This window comes from Lemur catta, chromosome 8 (genome assembly GCF_020740605.2).
Source record: "Lemur catta isolate mLemCat1 chromosome 8, mLemCat1.pri, whole genome shotgun sequence".
Taxonomy (NCBI): Eukaryota; Metazoa; Chordata; class Mammalia; order Primates; family Lemuridae; genus Lemur; species Lemur catta.
The window spans coordinates 64,615,345-64,638,468 of NC_059135.1; the positions used below are offsets into that span (position 1 = coordinate 64,615,345).

Here is a 23,124-nt window from a genome sequence, read left to right on the forward strand (position 1 = left end):
AAAAATAGAAAGAAATTATATGGACAACTAAAAATATATATGGAAAAAATTAGGCGGGCATGGTGGCTCATGCCTGTAGTCCCAGCTACTCGGGAGGCTGAGGCAGAAGAATTGCTTGAGCCCAGGAGTTTGAGGTTGCTGTGAGCTAGGCTAACGCCACAGCACTCTAGCCTGGGCAACAGAATGAGACTCTGTCTCAAAAAAAAATAAAAAATAAAAAATAAAAAAAGGCCCTGAGAAAGGAAAGAACTTAGCATGTTTGTGAACCTGAAAAAAATGGAGAAAGGAGGAGCAAGGTTATCAAGGACAAGAGGATGCAGAGGTTGTAGAGGTTTTCAGGAACCAGATCATAGAATGTTGTAGGCCTTGGTTAGGAGTTTGGATTTTATTTTAAGTTGCAGAAAAGTGAATAGTAGTATTCCATTTATGTAATAGTGCAAAATGATAGTCATAGTATATATAAGATTTCTGGAAGGATCTATAGACATAATTAACCATGGTTACCCCTGAAGGGTAGGAATAGAGACTGAGGGAGTAGGGCAGAAAGAGCTTTACTTTATACCCTTCATTATGAATATTTTAAATTGAAAGTAGTATATTACTTTTCAAACTGAGTAAAGTAGTAGATTTATGTTTTTAAAAGAGTTCTCATAAATTACTTTTAAAACAATGGTCAAAAATATGAACCAGAAGTTCACAAAAGAAAAATACCAATAAACCTAAAAAATATATTCAGAATACTAGTGATCAGAAATAATGCAATTTAGACTTTCACCTCTCAGATACTGGCAAAGACAAAAAATGTTGATAGTATCCAGTTTTCTTGAGGGTGTAGGCAACGCACAGATGTTCTTACGTACTTCTGGTATGAAGTACTGCTGCAGACTTTCGAGAGGGCAGTTTGACAATATATTTCAAAAACTCTGAAAAGTACATATTTTGGGACTCAGTAAGTTTTTTTCTAGGAATTTATTTTAAGGAAGTAAATCAGAAAAAAAAATCCAGAGATACATGTAATACAAGGTCATTCATCATTTGTAGCATTGTTTATAATAGTGAATAATTGGGACGTAAAGTTTTCCATCAGAAGATTGATTACTTAAATTATGATATAGTTCATTAACTACTCTGTAGCCATTAAAACTTATGATATCATTATGTATTTATTGACACTTATGTTTTCAGAGTATTAGTAAAACAGGTAGTTTAGAATATTACGTGTAGGCCGGGCGCGGTGGCTCACGCCTGTAATCCTAGCTCTGGGAGGCCGAGGCGGGTGGATCGCTCGAGGTCAGGAGTTCGAGACCAGCCTGAGCAAGAGTGAGACCCCGTCTCTACTAAAAATAGAAAGAAATTATCTGGCCAACTAAAAATATATATATACAAAAAAATTAGCCGGGCATGGTGGCTCATGCCTGTAGTCCCAGCTACTCGGGAGGCTGAGGCAGTAGGATCGCTTAAGCCCAGGAGTCTGAGGTTGCTGTGAGCTAGGCTGATGCCACGGCACTCACTCTAGCCTGGGCAACAAAGTGAGACTCTGTCTCAAAAAAAAAAAAAAAAAAAGAATATTATGTGTATAGTAGAATTTCCTTTTTTTAATTATATAGATTTTAATGTGTATATATTTATTGCTCAGAGAACTACTGGAGGATTTAAATGAAAATATAATTTTTGCCATATAGTAGAGGTTTTAATATTTTTATACTTATAATATTTTTATATTTTAATTTTTTATGTTGAACATATATTAATTTTCCAATGAAGGAAAAATATAATTTATAAAAAGAACATATAAGCCAGGCATAGTGGCATGTGCCTATAGTCCCAGCTACTTTGAGGCTGAGGTGGGAGGATCATGACTTTGAGCCCAGCCTAGGCAAAATAGCAAGAGCCACCCTAACCAACCCCCATCTCTAAAAATTAAAAAAAGGAACATATAGGCCAGGCGCCGTGGCTCATGCCTGTAATCCTAGCACTCTGGGAGGCCGAGGCGGGTGGATTGCTCGAGCTCAGGAGTTCGAGACCAGCCTGAGCAAGAGCGAGACCCCGTCTCTACTAAAAATAGAAAGAAATTATCTGGCCAACTAAAAATATATATATATATAAAAAATTAGCCAGGCATGGTGGCGCATGCCTGTAGTCCCAGCTACTCGGGAGGCTGAGGCAGTAGGATCGCTTAAGCCCAGGAGTTTGAGGTTGCTGTGAGCTAGGCTGACGTCATGGCACTCACTGTAGCCCAGGCAACAGAGTGAAACTCTGTCTCAAAAAAAAAAAAAAAATGAACATACAGGGAGTATTAGGTCATCTAGAAATGTTTATTTAAATATTTATACATATAATTTGATAAATAGTAACAAAATTTAATTATAGTATTGATTTGATCTGGAATAACTGATCTTCATAATGCTTTTTGATTTTGCAGGGCTAGAAGAAATTGCAAAAGAAAGAGAAAAACTTAAAAGGGCAGAAAGCATCCAGATCAAAGAAGAAATGTTTGAGACTTCTGGGGACACTTTAAATTGTTCAAATACAGATCACTGTGAGCAAAAGGAAGATCTTAAAGAAAAAGATAACACAAATCTGTTTCTTCAGAAACCTGGCTCTTTTTCTAAATTAAGTAAGCTTTTAGAAGTAGCCAAGATGCCTCCTGAATCAGATGTTATTACCCCCAAACCAAATGTTAGTGCAAATGGATGCACACTGTCTTATCCAAACAGTGGAAAACATTCACTGGGCAGCATTCAATCAACAGCAACACAAAGCAGCATGGAAAAGACAGACTCGAATAATCTGTTTAATACTGGTTCAGGTGGTCCAGGGAAGTTCTACAGTCCTCTCCCCAATGACCAGTTGTTAAAAACACTGACTGAAAAGAATAGACAATGGTTTAGCCTTTTGCCAAGAACACCTTGTGATGACACTTCACTTTCCCATGCCGATATGTCAGCTGCTCCTTTAGTGACTCCTCAGTCTCAGCCACCATCTAAGTCACCTTCACCTGCCCCAGCTCCACTTCTTGGATCATCTTCTGCTCAGAATCCTGTTGGCGTAAATCCATTTGCTTTATCACCTCTTCAGGTTAGTACTGCTAACTGTAAGCCATTTTTATATTGCTTTATGTAATCTTTGACCCCATGAAGATTTTCACTCAAGGGGGATCAGTTGAATAGTATCCCTGCCTCAGTTTGAAAAGTGAAACAAGTCAGAATTTCTGTCACCAAGCTTCATTAGAACTACTAATTTCTAGGGCGGTGGCCTTGTACTAGTCAATGGCCTGTTAGGAACCCAGCTGCACAGCAGGAGGTGAGCACCAGGTGGGGAATCACCGAGTAAGCTCTGCCTCCTGTCAGATCAGTGGGAGCATGAGATTCTGCATTATGGTGATTTGTATTAATATAATTATTTTATTATATATTACAATGTATTAATAATACAAATGAAGCACAATAAATGTAATGTGCTTGAATCATCCCGAAACCATCTACACCCCCTGCCACCTCATCTGTGGAAAAATTTTCTTCCATAAAACCAGTCCCTGGTGCCAAAAAGGTTAGGAACTGCTGTGCCAATGTCTAAGTGTTCTTTAATTACTTTTTAATATATTACTGTTACAGTATACCTAAAAGGGAAGTTACTTTGGGGGACAAATAAGAACATAGAATTTAACATTGTTGTCTCAAGTGTATTTAGTTTTCCTCTAATTGTAATAAATGAAAGAATATTTTTTCAGAATTTGAAAAATAATTTCAGATCCTAAACATTTTTCCTAACTTATTAATCTACTTTTAAAATGTTTTGTTTTTGTAGATGAAAAGTGGAGTATCTATGATGGGACTTCAGTTTTGTGGGTGGCCCACTGGTGTGCTTACGTCCAATATTCCATTTACATCACCTTTACCTAGTCTGGGATCAGGGTTGGGATTATCAGAAGGAAATGGTAATTCATTCTTGACTTCGAATGTTGCCTCAAGTAAAAGTGAATCTCCAGTACCACAGAGTGAAAAGGTCTCTTCAACTCAACCTGCAGCTGTTGAAGTAGTAAAACCAGTAGATTTTCCTAGTCCAAAACCTATTCCAGAAGGTAGGTACATTGAGGTGGTTTTAGCCATTCACTTTATTTCACTATCATAGATTCCTATATTATAACTGAATCTTTGATGGGTTTTTTTTATGTAGTTTAATAAATCTTTTGATTTGGGTTAGGCCCTTTCTTATTTAAAATATTTGTACAAGATCTACATATTTATCTTTATTTAGAAATGCAGTTTGGTTGGTGGAGAATTATTGATCCAGAGGACCTAAAAGCTTTGCTCAAAGTGCTACATCTCAGAGGAATAAGAGAAAAGGCATTACAAAAACAAATTCAGAAACACTTGGATTATATTACTCAAGCCTGCATCAAGAATAAGGATGGTAGGTACCTAAAAGAGATTTCTGCTCTCTTACTTAGTTATGAGAATTAATTCTCTTATTCTAAAACATAGTTTAGTATAGTCAGCCCTTCGTATTCATGTTTTCTGCATCCATGAATTCAGCCGATCATGGACTGAGCATACTTGGGAAAAAAAAAAAGAATGGTTGTGTCTGTACTAAACATGTACAGACTTTTTTCCTTGCCATTATTCCCTAAACAATACAGTGTAACAACTATTTACATAGCATTTACATTGTATTAGGTATTATAAGCAATCTAGAGATGATTTAAAGTACACAGAAGGATGTATGTAAATACTACACCATTTTATATAAGGGACTTGAGCATCCCTGGATTTTGGTATCCATGGGGTTCCTGGAACCAATCCCCCATGGATACTGAGGGATGACAGTATGTCTTACTTCTTAATGTATTGCTCTTGTTTTCTAATTTGTTCAACAAACAGTAACTATTTACATTTCTTAAATTGGTATTACATTTTTACAATTTTTTACACCTGCAGACATACCGTTTTGTATTTCTTAGAGTATTCCTATTTTTAAGAGTAAGCTACCTACATGTGCACAAGTACATTTGTGTATGTTAAGTTAGATGTGCATGGTACTCCTGGAATTTTATTTACTTTCTGGAAGAAATCACTGAGGGGAAAAACTTAATAAAGTAGATTTTTAAATTAATTTCTTTTCAAATGTAGTTGCTATTATTGAATTAAATGAAAATGAGGAAAACCAAGTAACTCGAGATATTGTGGAGAACTGGTCAGTAGAAGAACAAGCCATGGAAGTGGATTTGAGTATCCTTCAACAGGTGGAAGATCTAGAAAGGAGAGTGGCATCAGCAAGTTTGCAAGTAAAGGTAAAGTCAACTTGGAATAAAATCTGTTTTTAGGATAATGGAAAGTAACTAATATTTAGTACATGCCTAATATTAACCAGTTACTGTGGTAAATGTTTTTACTTTATCTCACTGAATTCTCAAAACAATCCTGAATTAATTTCCCCCATCTTACAGGTAAGGAACCAGGCTCAGAGTAAGTAACCTGCCAATGATCATATAGCTTAAGTGTCTAAAAGTGTATTCAAACCAAGGTAGTCTAACTCCAGAACCTATGTTCTTTTTATTCAGTCTTCCTGCCTCTTTAATGGTATTCAGAAATATCATTTCTGGTGCATAATTCTTTACTGCAACCAGAATTTTACAGTTTTCTTCATGGTAAATACAGTGTTCCAGTACAAATCTTAACAAACTCCTATTGCACTGTTTCCTGTAGGGCCAGCAACTCTCTTGTATTTAAGCCATGTTATATGTCAGACTTTTACTGTAAATAGCTTAAATTTGGAGAAGAATGTAGATATATCCAAATATATGTTATACAGTACTATACACATACACCCCCTACATATCTATGTAAAGTTTTTATTATTCATCTACTGGGCATTACTGTTTCATGGACTGATTAGAACTGATTTCTAATGGACAGGCAAAAGGAAAGCTTTGCCTTTGTGCAAAAATTTTTGGTTTTGTAAAGAGGGGCATAAGGTCTTCTCAATTGACAGTAAGGTGCTATCTCTGAGAATAAATGGATGTATGATGAATAGTGTGAAAGGGAGAGATACCTGCAAAGGTGTAGAAAACTTAATCTCCATGTAATTTGATTTGATATATCAGGTTTTATTTAGAATGAGAAATTTATGGAATAATACTATACTATCCATAATTAAAATTTCACTTCATTATTACTTTAACATAGGCATTTGGACACTTTTGAAGATCTCCCAAAAAATGTAGTTTTCCAGAGCTAATAAAATATCCCTTTCTTGCCACAAACATAATTACCAATCTTGGGAAGCAAAAATTTATCATTTGCTGAAACTATTGTGCTCCAAACTATGCCTCCTCCTCTTGATACTATAATACAATATAAAAATGCCTCATTCATCTGGCATCTTTAACAAATGAACTCTTCTACACTAGTTAATTTTCTGGAGAAATAAAAATTATTCCATTTAGTGCCATAAATTTTTTTTTCAGCTTATTATGGGGGTACAAAAGCTCAGGTTATATATATTGCCCATGTCCCGCCCATCCCCCTGAGTCAGAGCCTCAAGCGTGTCCATTCCCCAGACAGTGCGCCTGGCACTCACCATGTAGTCATACCTCCATCCCCTCCCCCCACCCCTCACCTCCCCGAGTCAGCACCTTCAAACATGACCATTCCCCAGATGGTGTGCAACACACGCATCATGTAGGCATACACCCATCCCCTCCCCCCACCCCCCACCCCCGCCTCAGTCTGATATCCAGTTGGTATCATTCCCCAATGTGCATTTAGGTGATGATCAGGGAAACCAATTTTCTGGTGAGTACATGTGATGCTTGTTTTTCCATTCTTGGGATACTTCACTTAATATAATGGGTTCCAACTCTCTCCAAGAGAACCAAAGAGATGTCGTATCACCGTTATTTCTTATAGCTGAGTAATACTCCATGGTATACATATACCACAATTTACTAATCCATTCGTGAATTGATGGGCATTTAGGTTGTTTCCCCATCTTTGCAATTGTGAATTGTGCTGCTATAAACATTCGGGTGCAGGTGTCTCTTTTATAGAATGACTTTTGTTCTTCTGGGTAGATGCCCAATAATGGGGTTGCTGGATCGAATGGTAGGTCTACTTGAATCTGTTTAAGGTATCTCCATATTGTTTTCCATAGGGGTTGCACTAGTTTGCAGTCCCACCAGCAGTGTATGAGTGTTCCTGTCTCTCCGCATCCACGCCAACATGTATTATTTTGGGACTTTTTGATAAAGGCCATTCTCACTGGAGTTAAGTGGTTTCTCATTGTGGTTTTGATCTGCATTTCCCTGATAATTAGAGATGTTGAACATTTTTTCATATGTTTATTAGCCATTTTTATATCTTCTTTTGAAAAATTTCTATTCATGTCCTTTGCCCACTTTTTGATAGGGTTGTTCGATTTTTTCTTACTGATTTTCCTGAGTTCTAAATATATTCTTGTTATCAGTCCTTTATCTGATGTGTAGTATATGAAAATTTTTTCCCATTCTGTAGGTTTTCTGTTTACTCTCATGACTGTTTCTTTGGCTGTGCAGAAGCTTTTTAATTTTAATTTTTAATAATCAGGCCCCATTTATTTATTTTTGTTGTTGCTGTGATTGCCTTAGGGGTCTTCATAAATTCTTTGCCTAGGCCAATGTCTGTAAGAGTCTTTCCTACATTTTCTTCTAGGATTCTAATAGTTTCCCACCTAAGGTTTAAGTCTGTTATCCACCGTGATTTGATTTTTGTGAGAGGTGAAAGCTGTGGGTCCTGTTTTAGTCTTCTACATGTGGCTATCCAGTTTTCCCAGCACCATTTATTAAATAAGGAATCTTTTCCCCAGAGTATGTTTTTTTTTTTTTTTTTTTTTGAGACAGAGTCTCACTTTGTTACCCGGGCTAGAGTGAGTGCCGTGGCATCAGCCTAGCTCACAGCAACCTCAAACTCCTGGGCTTAAGCAATCCTACTGCCTCAGCCTCCCGAGTAGCTGGGACTACAGGCATGAGCCACCATGCCCGGCTAATTTTTTTTTTTGTATATATATTTTTAGTTGGCCAGATAATTTCTTTCTATTTTTAGTAGAGACGAGGTCTCACTCTTGCTCAGGCTGGTCTCGAACTCCTGACCTCGAGTGATCCACCCGCCTCGGCCTCCCAGAGCTAGGATTACAGGCGTGAGCCACTGCGCCCGGCCTCCAGAGTATGTTTTTGTCTGCTTTGTCAAAGATTAGATGGCTATATGAGGATGGTTTTATATTTGGATTTTCTGTTCTGTTCCACTGGTCTGTGTCCCTGCACTTGTGCCAATACCAAGCAGTTTTAATAATCACAGCTTTGTAGTATAGTTTGAAGTCTGGCAAATTAATACCTCCCATTTTGTTTTTGTTGCTTAAAATTGCTTTTGCTAAACGGGGTCTTCTCTGGTTCCATACAAAGAGTAAAATTATTCTTTCTATATCTGTGAAAAATGATGTTGGTAATTTAATAGGGATTGCATTGAATCTGTAGATAACTTTGGGCAGTATAGACATAGTGCCATAAATTTTTAACATGTTTGTTGGATCTCTAACGTTATGCATTTTACTGCCTTCTTAAAATGAGAATAATGAATGTAATTAAATTATCTTGGTGACACAAGATCAGTATGAACACCAATTATTAGACGATTCCCTCAGGAAATGTGAAGAGGTTTTGCCACTACTGTAAGTGATCGTAGTGTGTTTTGCTTTTTAAGCTATTACATCTGCTTTCTGTAGTCTGTCTTTGTCCTCTCTCATGGTCAGTTGTTAATACTTGCTAGTTTAAATTTGGTTGGTTCCATGAACCTTGTTTTCCTCAAACTTTCTCCCATCTAATTTGCCAATTCTAATTGACTATTGATTGGGAAAGCATATCATTAAGCTTTTTAAAATTATGTATAAAGTCAAAGTGTGGACGTGAAACATTTTCCTGATGACATACTCAGATGTGGGTGTGTTGACCTTATTACAGTGCTGGCTGCTTAAATGATCCTGGCTGTGTTCTCAGTAGCTAAGTGGAAGTTGCTTTTGTAAGTGGGCTGTTTTAACATCCTGGTAATAAGGTATTACTGAGTTATTCTGTATTATTCTAAGATTTCAGTTGTAATTATATTAGTCTGAAAAGTCTAAGAACATAAGTGATGAAAATAGCCACAAAACATTATTTTAACATCCCTAAAAGACTTAACAGTTTTTTTTTCTTTCTTAAAAAGAAAATAAGAATTATATGTTTAGCCTGGGGAACTAGCCATTGTTAAGGCACATTAAGCAGGTGGCCTAGGTCTACTTAGATGCATTCATTGCTATTTTTAATATTGCTAATAATGTGAAAGTTCTTTTTTTATATTGTAGGAAAATCTGTGAGCCTCTAGTCCTAGTTCTGTTGTTGAGAGCATACAAAAAGTCTGATTATTCTTCCAGCTCCTTAAAGATAGCTGCTATGTTTCTTCTTAAATTTTCTCTTTTACAAGTTAATTAATTCCTTCAATTATTAGTCCTGTGAAATGGTTTCCCGGTCCTTGATTTTCTTCTGAATAAGCACCAGTGTCATTTTTAAAATGTTATACCCATAACTGTACATAGAAATGTTTAACTGTATGCATGGGACTTTTACTTTCCTTAATCTGGCACTCTACTTCTATTAACACTACTTCAGTTTGTACCAGCTTTTTAGCATCCACATCATACTATTGCTTTATTGAGTATACATTGTAACAGAAATCCCTGGGCCTCATTTAAAGTACTTTTTAGTGAGTTCTATCACATGTGGTATTTCTGTGATTAGTTTGTTTAACCTTCAAAGTTAAAATTTGCATTTATTATTGTTATTTTTTTTATCAGTTTCACTTGGGCACAGTTTTCAGCACATAGAACTATTTTTATCTTAATCCTGTCATCCAGAATATTAAAATTCCTTCCTAGTTTTAAGTGACCTGCAGATTTATAGCAATCAGCCATAAAGTTATTCTTAAGTATATTCCTAGGGCAAGCCAGATATACAGTGTTTGGCCATTGGCACTAAGGACCTTTTCTGAGGTGACAAAGCTATGTTAATCGGCTTTTTCTGGATACAGTTTCCAACCATCTTGGTTTCTCTGACCCTAGTCCTCTTGTTTTTTGATCTTGTCAGTTGCCTTACAGAAATCAAGATATACTGTGTTTACAGGGTTCCCTTTATTTAGCAATTTTGTATCTCTTTCAAAATATAGGAATGAGGTTCATTTGACATGACTTGTACCTATGCACTTATGTGTACTGTGCATAATTTCATCCTTCCTTTCTAAATATAAATATTCTACTGAGTTAAAGGGGAAGACTTGATCCTAGTATATAAGATAAAATAATTATATCTAAAGAGATTTAATAAAAAGTTTATTCTGCTTTTCACTTACTATGTATTCACTAAGTACCTATTCCATATCAGAAAGCAAACACCACAAAATTGGATAAAATGTGGTTCCTATCCTTAGAAAGCTTGTCATATAATAGGTAAGATTTGTATACATGTATGCAGAATCTAGTAACTAATCATAGAGAAGTACAGAGTAACGTATCAATTGAGAAAAAGAATACTGACTTCTGCTGGAAATATGGAAGAGATCAGGGAAGATTTCATGTAGAAGTCGAGGTGGAACTTAAGAGGATATGTAAGGTTGTGACAGAGACCAGGGAATACCATACTATCAAGTGGGAACAGCCTGAGCAGAGCACCAGGATTGGAAGCTTATCACATGTTTGTGCAGTGCAAGCCATAGAATTTGCTGTATAGAGTATGTGAATGGGAACATGAGAAGAGGTAGACTGAGGTACCTGAATGCTACGGTAAAGATTTGAGACTTTGTTGAACAGTGGGAATCTTTGGAGGATTTTGAGCTAAGGGATCAATATAAGCGAACTAAGTTATAAGATCATTCATTTATTCAATCAACATATATGTATTGAGTACTCATTATTTGCCTTCCCTGTGCAGAAGATAAATGAGTAAAAGCAGACATGGTCCCTGCTCTCATAGAATTTAGAAGTAGAAAGATATAAATCAAATGATCACACTAGTATAACATTGCGACCGTGACAAAGCTATGGAACATGGTCCTATGAGAGCCCATGATACAGAGATTTACCTCCTAAAGGAGGTCAAGGAAGGGTTCCCTTTAGGGGATCCTTTCATGTTAAGGTGAATTTTAGCATATGAGCTGCAGCTTGAGTGAAGTGAACTAGGTGAAGTGGAGCAGAGAAAAGCTATACAGACAAAGGTAACAGCTTATGCAAAGCCTCTGCAGTCAAAGGAAAAATGGTGAGTACAAGGGCCTGTATGGAAGAATAGTAGAAGGAATGAAAACAGAAAGGAAGAACAAAGTTTAGAGGCTAGAGACATTTCCATATAAGTGAACCCATAAAATTAATAAGCATTTTAGTCTAAAATCCTTCAAAATACTTTGCTCATTAAAAGTTGATAAATTTTATTTTTCTAACTTTCCTTACAACTATTCTTTTAATTTTTTGTTATTTCTACCTAGCATTAGGAAAAACAAGGTAAAAACTTTTAGTAAGGATCCTTGAGATCTGCCAGTGTCCACTGCTGTATTTTAAGTAAAGGCAATTCACCCATCTGGCATTTTAAGAGGAAACCATAATAACACTATTCTCTTAATATATAGGGTTGGATGTGTCCAGAGCCTGCATCAGAAAGGGAGGACTTGGTATATTTTGAACATAAGTCATTTACTAAATTGTGCAAGGAACATGATGGAGAATTTACTGGCGAAGAAGAAAGCAGTGCACATGCACTAGAACGGAAGAGTGACAACCCCCTAGATATAGCTGTAACCAGGCTGGCTGATTTGGAGCGGAACATTGAAAGAAGGTATCTGAAGAGCCCCTTAAGTACCACCATTCAGATCAAACTGGATAATGTGGGCACAGTTACTGTCCCTGCTCCTGCACCATCCGTTAGTGGTGATGGTGACGGGTAGGTTATTGAGATTAACTTGAAAAATTATTGTGCTTCTTTGCTAATTGGAGCCTATTTTCTATTGCCTGTTATCTATGTATCTTCTTGTATGTCTGTGATCCATATGGATCATGCTATTTGCATGGTGCTTTGTAAAAACATTTTTTTTTTTTTGTTATGTGCGTTGATAATCCTGCAAAGTGATCTTACATTTACTTGGTTGTGACTAAGCTTTGAGGCACGTAGCCACAGTCTGTGCACTACATCAAATTTAGTTGCTTAAACCTTATATTTATTGGCTGTTACATGTTTTTGTCATTGCTTGGCTTTCGGTGTGATGATTGTTTCACATTCAGTAACCATAAATGTGGACATGACCTACTTAATTTTTCTATATTTCAATGCAGAATTGAAGAGGATATTGCTCCAGGGCTCAGGGTATGGAGAAGGGCATTATCAGAAGCTCGCAGTGCTGCACAGGTAGCTCTGTGCATTCAGCAGTTACAGAAATCAATAGCATGGGAAAAATCAATTATGAAAGTTGTAAGTGTTTTTATTTAAGAAATACTATAACTAATTTATTTTGTCCTGTTTTCTTCCAACCTCCAGATTTTTCTTAAGTATATATTACCTATTGTCATAATAATGTATGCTGTACTTGAGAGTTTGTCTAATTCTTATATACTGTATGGTTTGATATTTTCCTCCTTATTTTGAGCTTTTTGAAGGAACCTACCAAATGTGTTACCTTTTACTTTTTAAAATCTTGCCTCTGCCTCTAACTGAAGTTATTTCCTATATTCTGTCAGCATAATAGTTGTTAATCTAAATATTTTGAAGGCTCCTTCACTCTTGTAAACATCCCCATTTCTAACATTACCTACTATTACTGCATTCCTAAAATGTCTTTATCAGTTTTCATCTTTTTAATGCTAAGAACTACTTAGATAAGTAAATACAAAATAAGCAGAGAGCTCTTACCTTATGCACTTATCATGTGTTTGGCATCAGATGTGGTTGACAGAAAGAGTAGATCTTTTAGTCTTTCCTCTGCTAATTAAAACTGATTTTTCACCTTCTTTGTACAAGCCCTATTAGTTATTATCCTGTAGTGAGTCTCTACTTTGTGCCAGATAGCAAAATGCTGTGTGCTTAAATAAGAGCTGTAGTTCATATATTTCCGGAGATACTTATTTTAAATTACAAGTGTCCCTATTGCATCTTTTATATATCATCTATAGAAGTATCTATTATAGGTAGACTTTTATGAATAACTTTAACATTTACTTATTAATTACAGACTAGCATTAATATTTAAACATTTGAGATTTGTTTCATGAATGGCTAAAGGTAAAATTCCTTTAATTAAAATAGTTGTTTTTCTAAAGAAAAGAAGTGAACTTTAAGTAATTTAGCATTCTTTCCTTCATCTTTCCCTCTATGCTTAGACTACCGAAGGCCTTATTAATTCTATACAAATAAATTTGGTTTCTTCTGTGGTTTTTCACTTCCTCCTAAAACATCTATGGAATAATGAATCTGCAGTTTTTGTAATATGCTCAAATTTGAGGTCTGTCTCAATTCAGATTAGAATTTACTATAAGTTTTAAAGCATTATTCAGTTCATATGATAGTATTTTTACCAGGTACAAATATTTTTCCTTGTAAAAGTTATTATTAAAAGCAGTTTTAAAGTCAGCCTAGTAAATATATTTAAAACCTAGCCTATAATAATCAAAAAGATTGATTCCTATATTAAAAGGAAATTTGTACAGTTATTTTTTCTTATTTATACCAAAACAATCATCATGATGAGTCAGTTTTGTTTATAAACTTATACACAGAAATCCAAAACTTGTATCAAAACCTGCTTTTGTATTAGTATTTTCACAATCTGCAATTTAAAGCTTATTTCATTTTTTGCAAATTCATTAACCTTCCCCATGTTATTAATACACATTTATCATCATTTAACTCCATCTCTCACAATCTTCATTTCCTTTTTTAAATGTTTAATAAAAATACATTATTTGCTATGAAACTACCTTGAAAACAAGGCAGAGTTTCATCTTTAAAGGTTAAGAAGCGCTTGGTAACCTTTAATTAGAACATAATGATGCCTATAATAATCCCCATAATAAGACCTATCAGAATGTTACAGTGTTCAATATCTTTAGAAACACTCTCTTGGCTAAAGACAGAGCTTACCAGGAAGGAAGGAGCTGTCACAATTTGCGTCCAGATAGTTCTCTGCCCACAGTATACTTTATTATTGTTGTTAATGTTAAACAGTAGGCGGTATCCACTGGTTTTTACTATAGTAGTAAAGGAGTTAAAATCAAATATTAATTCATTTGCTCTAACATATTGTGAGCTATTACTGTGATTTTTCAAAAATGTTGAGTTTGACATCTGTCACCCTTTCTTTAAAAGTCTTTAAAAGTATTCGAAAATCATTTTATTTTTAAATCATCAATGTGAGATGTAAGACTTTGTAGTATTTTTATCTATCTATTGTAGAAAACAGTGAGAATTTACTTATGTTCATGAATCTGATTTTTAAATTTTGTTGTTATAGGGATTTAAATATAACCTTCCAAATGTTATTTCTCAATGAATGTTTTTACAGTAGAAGTTTTAAAGGTGTAACTCAAATTTGGAGAAATAAAACCATCTTAAGGTATTTAGTGATGTGATATTAAGAAAAGTCATAAAATAGATACTTATTGCTGGAATGTTAAACTCTGCTGCTTTTGCTCTTGGTATACATGCGAATTCTAGTATTGCACATATAATATATGTATTTGACAGATATTTGTTAACTTGAATAGTGTGTATTGGCCATTTTGACAAGATTCTAAAACTATTACTGGTATACGTAATATAGGACTATTTTTAGACTTTACCAGATGAAGATAAAATGTTGTATTGAAAATTAAACAAAGTAAGTTTGAATAGTCAAGCTATTTGGTTTTTAAGAGTATATAAATATCTAACTTTAATATAAATGATTTCCACTTTAAATGTTTTCATTTTTTAAGATATTGATTGTAGGACATTTTCTACTGTGATAGAATATAAACTAGATGTCAAAAAATAATGTTAGTGCTTATTATTTTTTAAAGCCATCTCAAAAGTTTTTAATTGTCTAACTTTTCTTATTTCCTTTGTAAAATTTGTTATACAGGATATGAATGCATGGAAAAAATCTTCTCATTACAAATTTAAAGTTTTTGATAATGTTAGAAATTTTTTAATAGAAAAGAAATAATTTTTAGGTCTAGAAAATAAATCATGACCTGTTAAATTCCTTAATTTATTGTATCTGTTTTTTTACTTAGAAATCGTTTTGTAGGATCCATTTTCTGGACTTGTGACACATGTTTGATTTGGGTTGATTTTCACAGTTTCGTGGTTTGGACACTTTTGGACATTTTTCAATCAATGGCAAAACATAGATGGATAATTTAGTCAAAATCTCAGGATATCTTTTATTATTATATCTACTGTGATACTAATACAAGTTTCCTAATTTTGATCTTAAAAGTTACTCTCTTATTTCTTTCTCAGGATATCATGAGGATGCTAAGATAAGCAAAAGATGAAGCACATTAAAAAGAATAAAACACCATGTTTTAAAGCTATTCATTGCTTTATGTGCTCTAATGTCATGTTAATTATTTCATATGTTAATGTGTACATGCTTCTGAAGTGTGTGCAGGCATTCAACCTCTAGCTTTGTTCTTTGCAGTGTACCTGAAATGTGCATTTATCCCAGTAGAACTGCTCACCCGTCATGTGGTCCATATCTGTGTAACGAGAGATACATAGATGTGTATGGCTACTGTATATTTGTTAGCAAGTGGAATGTTCATTACTAATATAAACTAGGAATTATGGTGTGTTTAACATCCCAATAACTATTATTCATAGCAGAGGATTAATTTTAAATGATTTTTCATGTATATTATAGTACTGCCAAATCTGTCGAAAGGGAGACAATGAAGAATTGCTACTCCTTTGTGATGGCTGTGACAAAGGCTGTCATACATACTGCCATAGACCCAAGATTACAGCTATACCAGATGGAGACTGGTTTTGTCCAGCTTGCATTGCTAAGGTAAAACTGATCTAAAACTAAACCTTTTAATTACCAGAACAAATGTAAAGTTTTATGTAGGGTTTTTCTGAGACATAATTCACAAGCTATAAAATTCACCTTTTTAACAATTCATTAGTTTTTAACATGTTCACATAGTTGTGCAGCCATCACCATTATCTAATTCTAGAACAATTTCATGACCTCACAAAGAACCATTAGCAGTCACTCCCCATTTCCCTTTCCCCTCCCCTCAGTATTTATTTTTTATAGTCAAATAATATTCCATTGTATAAATATACCCATTCTGTTTATCTGTTCATCAGTTGTTGGACATACGGGTTGTTTCCACCTTCTAGCTATTACAAATAATGCTGCTATGAACATTCATGCACAAGTTTTTGTATGTTTTCAGTTTGGGTATATACCTAGGAGTAGAATTGTTAGGTCATGTGGTAATAAGTTGTTTTCTAGTCACATTTAAAATAGAAAGCTGTGAACTGTCGTACCAATTAAGAGAGAAGCAATATGTTAAAATAGAAAGAAATGGGTTTGGAGTTACAAGGGAAGGAGTAAGAAGTAAAAGGATCAGCATATATTGAAGACCAGACTCTTTCCTAGGTGTTCCCTACCTCAGTCATTCTCTCCCATATTTAGTCTCTTTCTTGACCAGTAACTACTGCCTCTCCATTAACTCAGTTCAGACATCCATCTGTCCACTGCTTCCTGTCTTTCCAGTTCACTCCCTCTAACAATTTAACTCCAACACTCCTTTGATCTCACCAGGACCCTCAGTTCTTTTATCTTCAGATTTTTCATTGTCACTCTCCCCCTTCTTATCCTTTCTTTCCTCCTAATCTGTCTTATAATGTGTTAGTGTCTCATTATCATAATCATTGCATCCACCGTTAGTTCCTTTGCCTCTCTCTCACTTGGTAAAACCATCCTTGTGGTTAATCTCTTTGTTTTTTCCAGCACCTGTACCTCTATATCTGAATGTGGCTGTGGAAAATACACATTACTTTAAATTCGTGTTAAGAAGGCCTTTAATGATGTCTAATGATTTATATCCAGCTCTGTCTCCTCTTTCCTCATTCTCAGCTAATGACCTTACTTTCATTCCACTGAGAAAATGGAAGCCATCAGAAGAAAATATCACAAGATCTTGCCACCACATCTGCTGTCCTTCTACATCTGAATTCACAAACTTTATCTTTTCTACTGTTGCCATGAACTGCTGGTGCTCCTAAGCCACTTCCCCTCTTATGCCTCTGATCCCATCCATCTTACCTCTTTGGGAACATTACCCCAGGAGTTCTCCCTTCTCCTGCGTCATCAAGTTCCCCTTCTCCGCTGGGTTCCTCTCATCAGCCTACTGACATGCTACTATTTCTCCTATCTTAAGAAAACTAAACAAAAACCCTCTTCTGGCCTCACTTCTCCCCTCATCTACGTCCCTCATTTCTCTCCTTCCATTTACAGAAAAACTCCTAGAAAGTTTTTTGTTCTGGTTCTCTCTAATTTGTTTCCTCCAATTCATTGTTAAACTCACCTAATTAGGTTTTCACCTCCACAGTTTCTCTAAAATTACTCGTATCATAGCCACAAGTGACTTTCACATTTCTCAATCCAGTGATCAGTGCTTACCTCATCTGACCTGTCAGTTACATCTGATAGAGTTGAACACTCCCTCCCTCCTCAAAACACTGTTTTTCACTTAACTTTTTTTTTTTTTTTTTTTTTTTTTTTTTTAAGACAGAGTCTAGCTCTGTCACCCAGCTACAGTACTAGAATGCGGTGGCATCGTGATGGCTCACTGCAGCCTCCAGCTGCTGGGCTCAAGCAATCCTCCTGCCTCAGCCTCTCGCAGCTGGGACTACAGACACATGTCACCACACCTGGCTAATTTTTGTATTTTTTATAGAGATGGGGTATTACTCTTGCTTAGGCTGGTCTCGAATTCCTTACCTCAAGTGATCCTCCCACCTTGGCCTCCCAGAGTACCAGGATTACAGGTTGAGCCACCGTGCCTGGCGTCACTTAACTTTTAGGATACCATTTGCCCTAGTTTTCTTCCTGCCTTTGTTCTTTCTCAGTCTCTTTCGCTGATTTCTGTTTACCTCCCTGATCTATAAACATTGTAGTGCTTTCTTAGCTTCAGGATTGTCATCTGTAAAATAGGATAGTATCTGCTTTGTAAGAATTTGTGAGGATCAAATAAGGTCATGTATGTGAAAATTTTTATAACTTTAGATCTGTGAAATGTTTAACACTTTATTATATTTTAGACTATATTTTATATGATAGCAGAGGGTCTTATATGGTATCATTCATTAGTATTACTTTTTGATTTCTTATTACTTGATCATTATTGTTGTATGTAGTTAGAGTTCAACAGTAATCTTCATTGCTTGTACTTAAATTATTTTTTAACTTCATACCTGTCAAGTTATAGAAAGTTTCTCTAATACTTTATGAATTACTAACAGATAAGTGTTTTGACTCTTGGAGGTAGTAGGCCATTAGAGATTTTGTTTTTACTAAATTGGCTGAAATTAGAATTCTGGCTATCTGTCATTCAAGGAGTGGACTTAGAGACTTAAGATCTATGATCTCATCCAAGCCCTTCTATGTGAATGCACCTTTCAAAACTTCTGCTTTTTTTGTCTTTTAAATGTAATGAACCAGATGTTATGTTTCTTACAACAATAAAAAATTCTAAACGTTTGATTTTGGTATATAAGGAAAAGTTAAGTTTTTAAAAATATCTTTCCAGTTAATTCAGTTATTTACAAATATTTATACTATACATCTTGCTTGTTAATGATTATTTCTGCATATATCATCCTGATTAACTACTTTTACTGTGTGTATGTGTATATATGTATGTATATATGTGATCAGGATCACAGAATCAAGACTTATATGTCTGTATACATACACACACATACAATACATATATATGTATACACACATACATATATATGCATACAAATTCAGAATTTTTACAAACATTACATAAGCCAAATAGCACAAACCAAGGAACAGTCACATACATACACACATGTTCCTTGGTATCTGCAGGGACTTGGTTCCCGGACCGACCTTAGATATCAAAATCTGCACATGTTCAGGTTGTTTATGTAAAATGGTATATGTAGTATTTGCATATAATCTATGCACATCCTCCTGTATACTTTAAATCACATCTAGATTACTGATAATACCTAATACAATGTAAATGCTATGTAAATAGTTGTTATATTGTATTTTTATTAGATTATTGTTTTGTTTTGGGAGGTTTTTGGAATATCTTCAGTCCATGGTTGGTTGAATGCACAGATGCAAAACCTGCAGATACGGAGAGGCAACTGTATTTATACACAGTGATAGATATACACACACAAACTTGTATATTAGACGTTTCAAAATCCAGCGCCTACAAAAGCCAAGCAAAAACATAAAAGAGTTCATCAAATCCCTGGTGGGAACTGTGGCAAACAGGAGAGTCATGCCCCTATTTAAATGTAGTAACAGTCATCACTCAACTCTGGCCAATTGTTGTCATGTAGGAATGTGAGCCCTATGTTCCAGAATCTTCTAATATTTCAAGGAAAGTCAAGATTATGGATCTTATGAATATCTTCCTAAATATTAAATATTAGAAACAAAATCAGAATTTTTACAAACATTATATATGCCAAATAGCACATTCTGTGGACTGTTTATTGCCTGTGAGCCACCAGTTCACAACTTATAAAGTATGCAAATTTAATAGGTACGTACCTTTATACATGTAAGTTGATAGATTTTGCTTAAGACCCAACTGAGGTTCCTCTTTGAATTTGTGCTCTAGCAAGAGGGTATAGGTCTCGGCCCAAGACCAAAACAATCAGGTACTAGAGTAACTGTATAAAAGCTTGTTTTTAAAGTATGTTACATGTGCACTATCTAATGAGGTAAGCTGATAAGGATCATTTATTAAAGAAATAATAGAGACTTCATTGCCTTTATTGAAAAATCACTGAAGTTTTTTGATTCTATGATTTCAATTTCACATTTTCTTAATGTGAATATTAATTTGTTAGAAAATGATCCCAAGTAGGGCCGGGCGCAGTGGCTCACGCCTGTAATCCTAGCACTCTGGGAGGCCGAGGCAGGACGATCGCTCCAGGTCAGGAGTTCAAGACCAGCCTGAGCAAGAGCGAGACCTGTCTCTACTTAAAAAAAAAAAAAATAGAAAGAAATTAACCGGAAAACTAAAAATATATAGAAAAAATTAGCCGGGCATGGTGGCACATGCCTGTAGTCCCAGCTACTCTGGAGGCTGAGGCAGTAGGATTGCTTGAGCCCAGGAGTTTGAGGTTGCTGTGAGCTAGGCTGACCCCACAGCACTCTAGCCGGGGCAACAGAGTGAGACTCTGTCTCAAAAAAAAATTAAAAAAAAATGATCCCAAGTAATATTTTAGTTCAAATAGAAACTTCAAATTTTGGCCCATTATATTAATACATGTAACATTGTCCTTTTAAATAACACGACTATTCAGCTAACTTAATTTTCATTAAATGGACTTTTTCTTCATTATATTAAGCATTCTCTTAATGATTTCAGAGTGCTAAACGCCCAGTGTGATATGAAAACCCAAAATAATCATATTTTAATGAATAAAAACTAAACTAAATGGAGAAGACACTGAGTAAAACATTTTTTATTGTTTCAGTTAGTGACATGGAGTAGTGATTCTTTAGTATGGTATAGAGAAAGTATTGGCTTTATGGTTTGCCTTATTTAGTCAATTAATATATCTCTTTAACTATATTTTTAAGTTACCATTAGAGAACCAAATAACTTTAACTGCTTGATTAAGAGCATTTTTTAATAATAATGCTGGCAAGGGTCATGAAATCCTCAAAGAAGTTGCTATGAAATACTCCAAAGAAATGTTTTCAGCAAATTTCAAGAATACAGCCAACTTTAAATTATTGCTGGACTGGTTGTATCACTCTGCAGTCTAGGATTTCTTAATAGTCTGGCTAAAGGAGAAGTAGTTTTCTAAAAGAATTTAGTGTGCACTTCAGATTTGGGAAAATCAAAACAAAAACCATACATTGCCAATGACTTTACATATCTCTCTTTTATGATCTATTATATTTATTGTAACATCTAATTCTCAAAAGAAAAATTTATTTTCCTAGTTCCAAATTCAGAGTCAGAGCCCCTTATTGTCTCAGCAGTGTGCTACCTGCAATTTGTGGTTAGATTGCATACAGCCACATTGAGATTTTTTTTTTTCATATAATTCTAGAGCTAGAATGATCTTAGCAAATAACATCGTTTACCTTTCTTATTTTACAAATGAGAAAACAAGGCCTCACAGATATTTTTCCCCAAGGGTCCATAGCTAGTTAGTAGCAGAGCCATAGCTGGAATTGATATCCTTTGATTCCAAACATAATGTCTGTTATACCATTTCTGTGTTTTCCTCAAAAACAGATATCTTTTTCCCCATCTTTCACCACTGCTTTCTTCACACCTGGGACCCACAAGTTTGTGGGACTCTTTTCTTATTGCAAATACCTTTTATTCTGTATCCAGGAAAAAAAAATCAATTTCTAGTAGATTTGATCACTTAAAAAGGATTTCTTTCTTTGATACTTCATGAGCTCCTTTTCATGCTTTAGCCTAGCTTTTTATTACCTCTTCAACTTTCTTACTAATAGTCTCTATGTTTTTGTTTATATTTACCTTTGTTCTTACTTATATTGTACTCTAAAAGAGAGTCCTTTTTGTGTCTTTGAACTCATTCAGGAGTGACCTAGACTAAAGGAATCCTACTGACAAGTTCTGTGGTACCCAACAGTGAATTGCCATGAGATCGGCATCTTCACGTTTTAAGAATTCTTAAGATGAATAGACTTTTCATGCTTTATTAGATTTTAGTCTTATGCGAGAACAAATTCACAGATCTCTCTTGAAAATAATAGAATTATCAACCTTCTAGGTCAAATTAATATTCTCTTTATTATAATAAACTATATTTATTATAATATGCCCTGTCAGACTTTCATAATTTAAAATAATAGAAGGTCTGTAGACAGTCATTTTCTTACACTTCATTTTTTTTTTTTAATTAAAGGCAAGTGGTCAGACTCTAAAAGTCAAAAAGCTTCATGTCAAAGGAAAAAAGACTAATGAGTCAAAGAAAGGCAAGAAAGTAACTTTAACAGGGGAAACTGAAGATGAAGACTCTGCATCTACAAGTAGTTCACTAAAAAGAGGAAACAAAGACCTCAAAAAAAGAAAAATGGAGGAAAACACTTCTATTAACTTGTCAAAACAAGAAAGTTTTACTTCGGTTAAGAAACCTAAAAGAGATGACTCCAAGGACCTAACTCTTTGCAGGTATTATTCCAGTTTTCATATACTATATATTTATAACATCCCATTTATTTGTTTAGAAACTTTTACCATATTAAAGGTTACTTTCTGACAATTTTTGTAAATAGAACAATGTAAAATATAAGTGTAAGATATAAGTAAAAGTATAAGTAAATGTATTCCTTTATCTTTTTTAATAAATTAATTTGCATTGAGTTTTTACTTGAAAGATTATAATGGCTAATTTTTTAATAAAAATAAACAATTTTAACATGTAGATACAGATTTCAAACATTCTTTTCTTTAGTATGATTCTGACTGAAATGGAAACTCATGAGGATGCATGGCCTTTTCTACTTCCTGTAAACTTGAAACTTGTTCCTGGTTATAAGAAAGTTATTAAGAAGCCAATGGATTTTTCCACAATTAGAGAGAAACTAAGTAGTGGACAGTAAGTAAATCATTTCACTTCAATGACTATTTATTGACTGTCTAATATATGCTGGGCACTTTTCTAGTGATCCAAAGATATTAATTAACAGCAAGACATAGGCCTTGCCTTTGGGCCCGGGCGGGGGGCGGTTTGTGTTATGTGTTTGGTTAGGGTGGTATAGTATGGAAGACAAGTCAATTAGAATTATTTAAGAAATTAAAAAGCAATGTGCTAAACCTGCCTTT

The 23,124-nt window shown here is 34.8% G+C and overlaps 1 protein-coding gene across 15 annotated transcripts in view; it reads left to right on the top strand.

Moving 5' to 3' along the window:
• BAZ2B (bromodomain adjacent to zinc finger domain 2B) overlaps nucleotides 1-23,124 on the top strand; it is a 254,441-nt gene that overhangs the window by 226,810 nt on the left and 4,507 nt on the right. For 9 of the 15 annotated variants that reach the window (XM_045559240.1, XM_045559242.1, XM_045559243.1 and 6 more), the window contains 9 exons: nucleotides 2,423-3,078; nucleotides 3,808-4,081; nucleotides 4,258-4,413; nucleotides 5,130-5,290; nucleotides 11,676-11,986; nucleotides 12,376-12,511; nucleotides 15,942-16,088; nucleotides 22,205-22,470; nucleotides 22,754-22,897. In XM_045559240.1, coding sequence (XP_045415196.1) covers nucleotides 2,423-3,078; nucleotides 3,808-4,081; nucleotides 4,258-4,413; nucleotides 5,130-5,290; nucleotides 11,676-11,986; nucleotides 12,376-12,511; nucleotides 15,942-16,088; nucleotides 22,205-22,470; nucleotides 22,754-22,897 — 2,251 coding nt within the window. Of the gene's footprint in view, nucleotides 1-2,422; nucleotides 3,079-3,807; nucleotides 4,082-4,257; nucleotides 4,414-5,129; nucleotides 5,291-11,675; nucleotides 11,987-12,375; nucleotides 12,512-15,941; nucleotides 16,089-22,204; nucleotides 22,471-22,753; nucleotides 22,898-23,124 lie in introns of those variants that run through there. The other 6 variants (XM_045559244.1, XM_045559246.1, XM_045559248.1 and 3 more) reach the window with 2 other exon arrangements.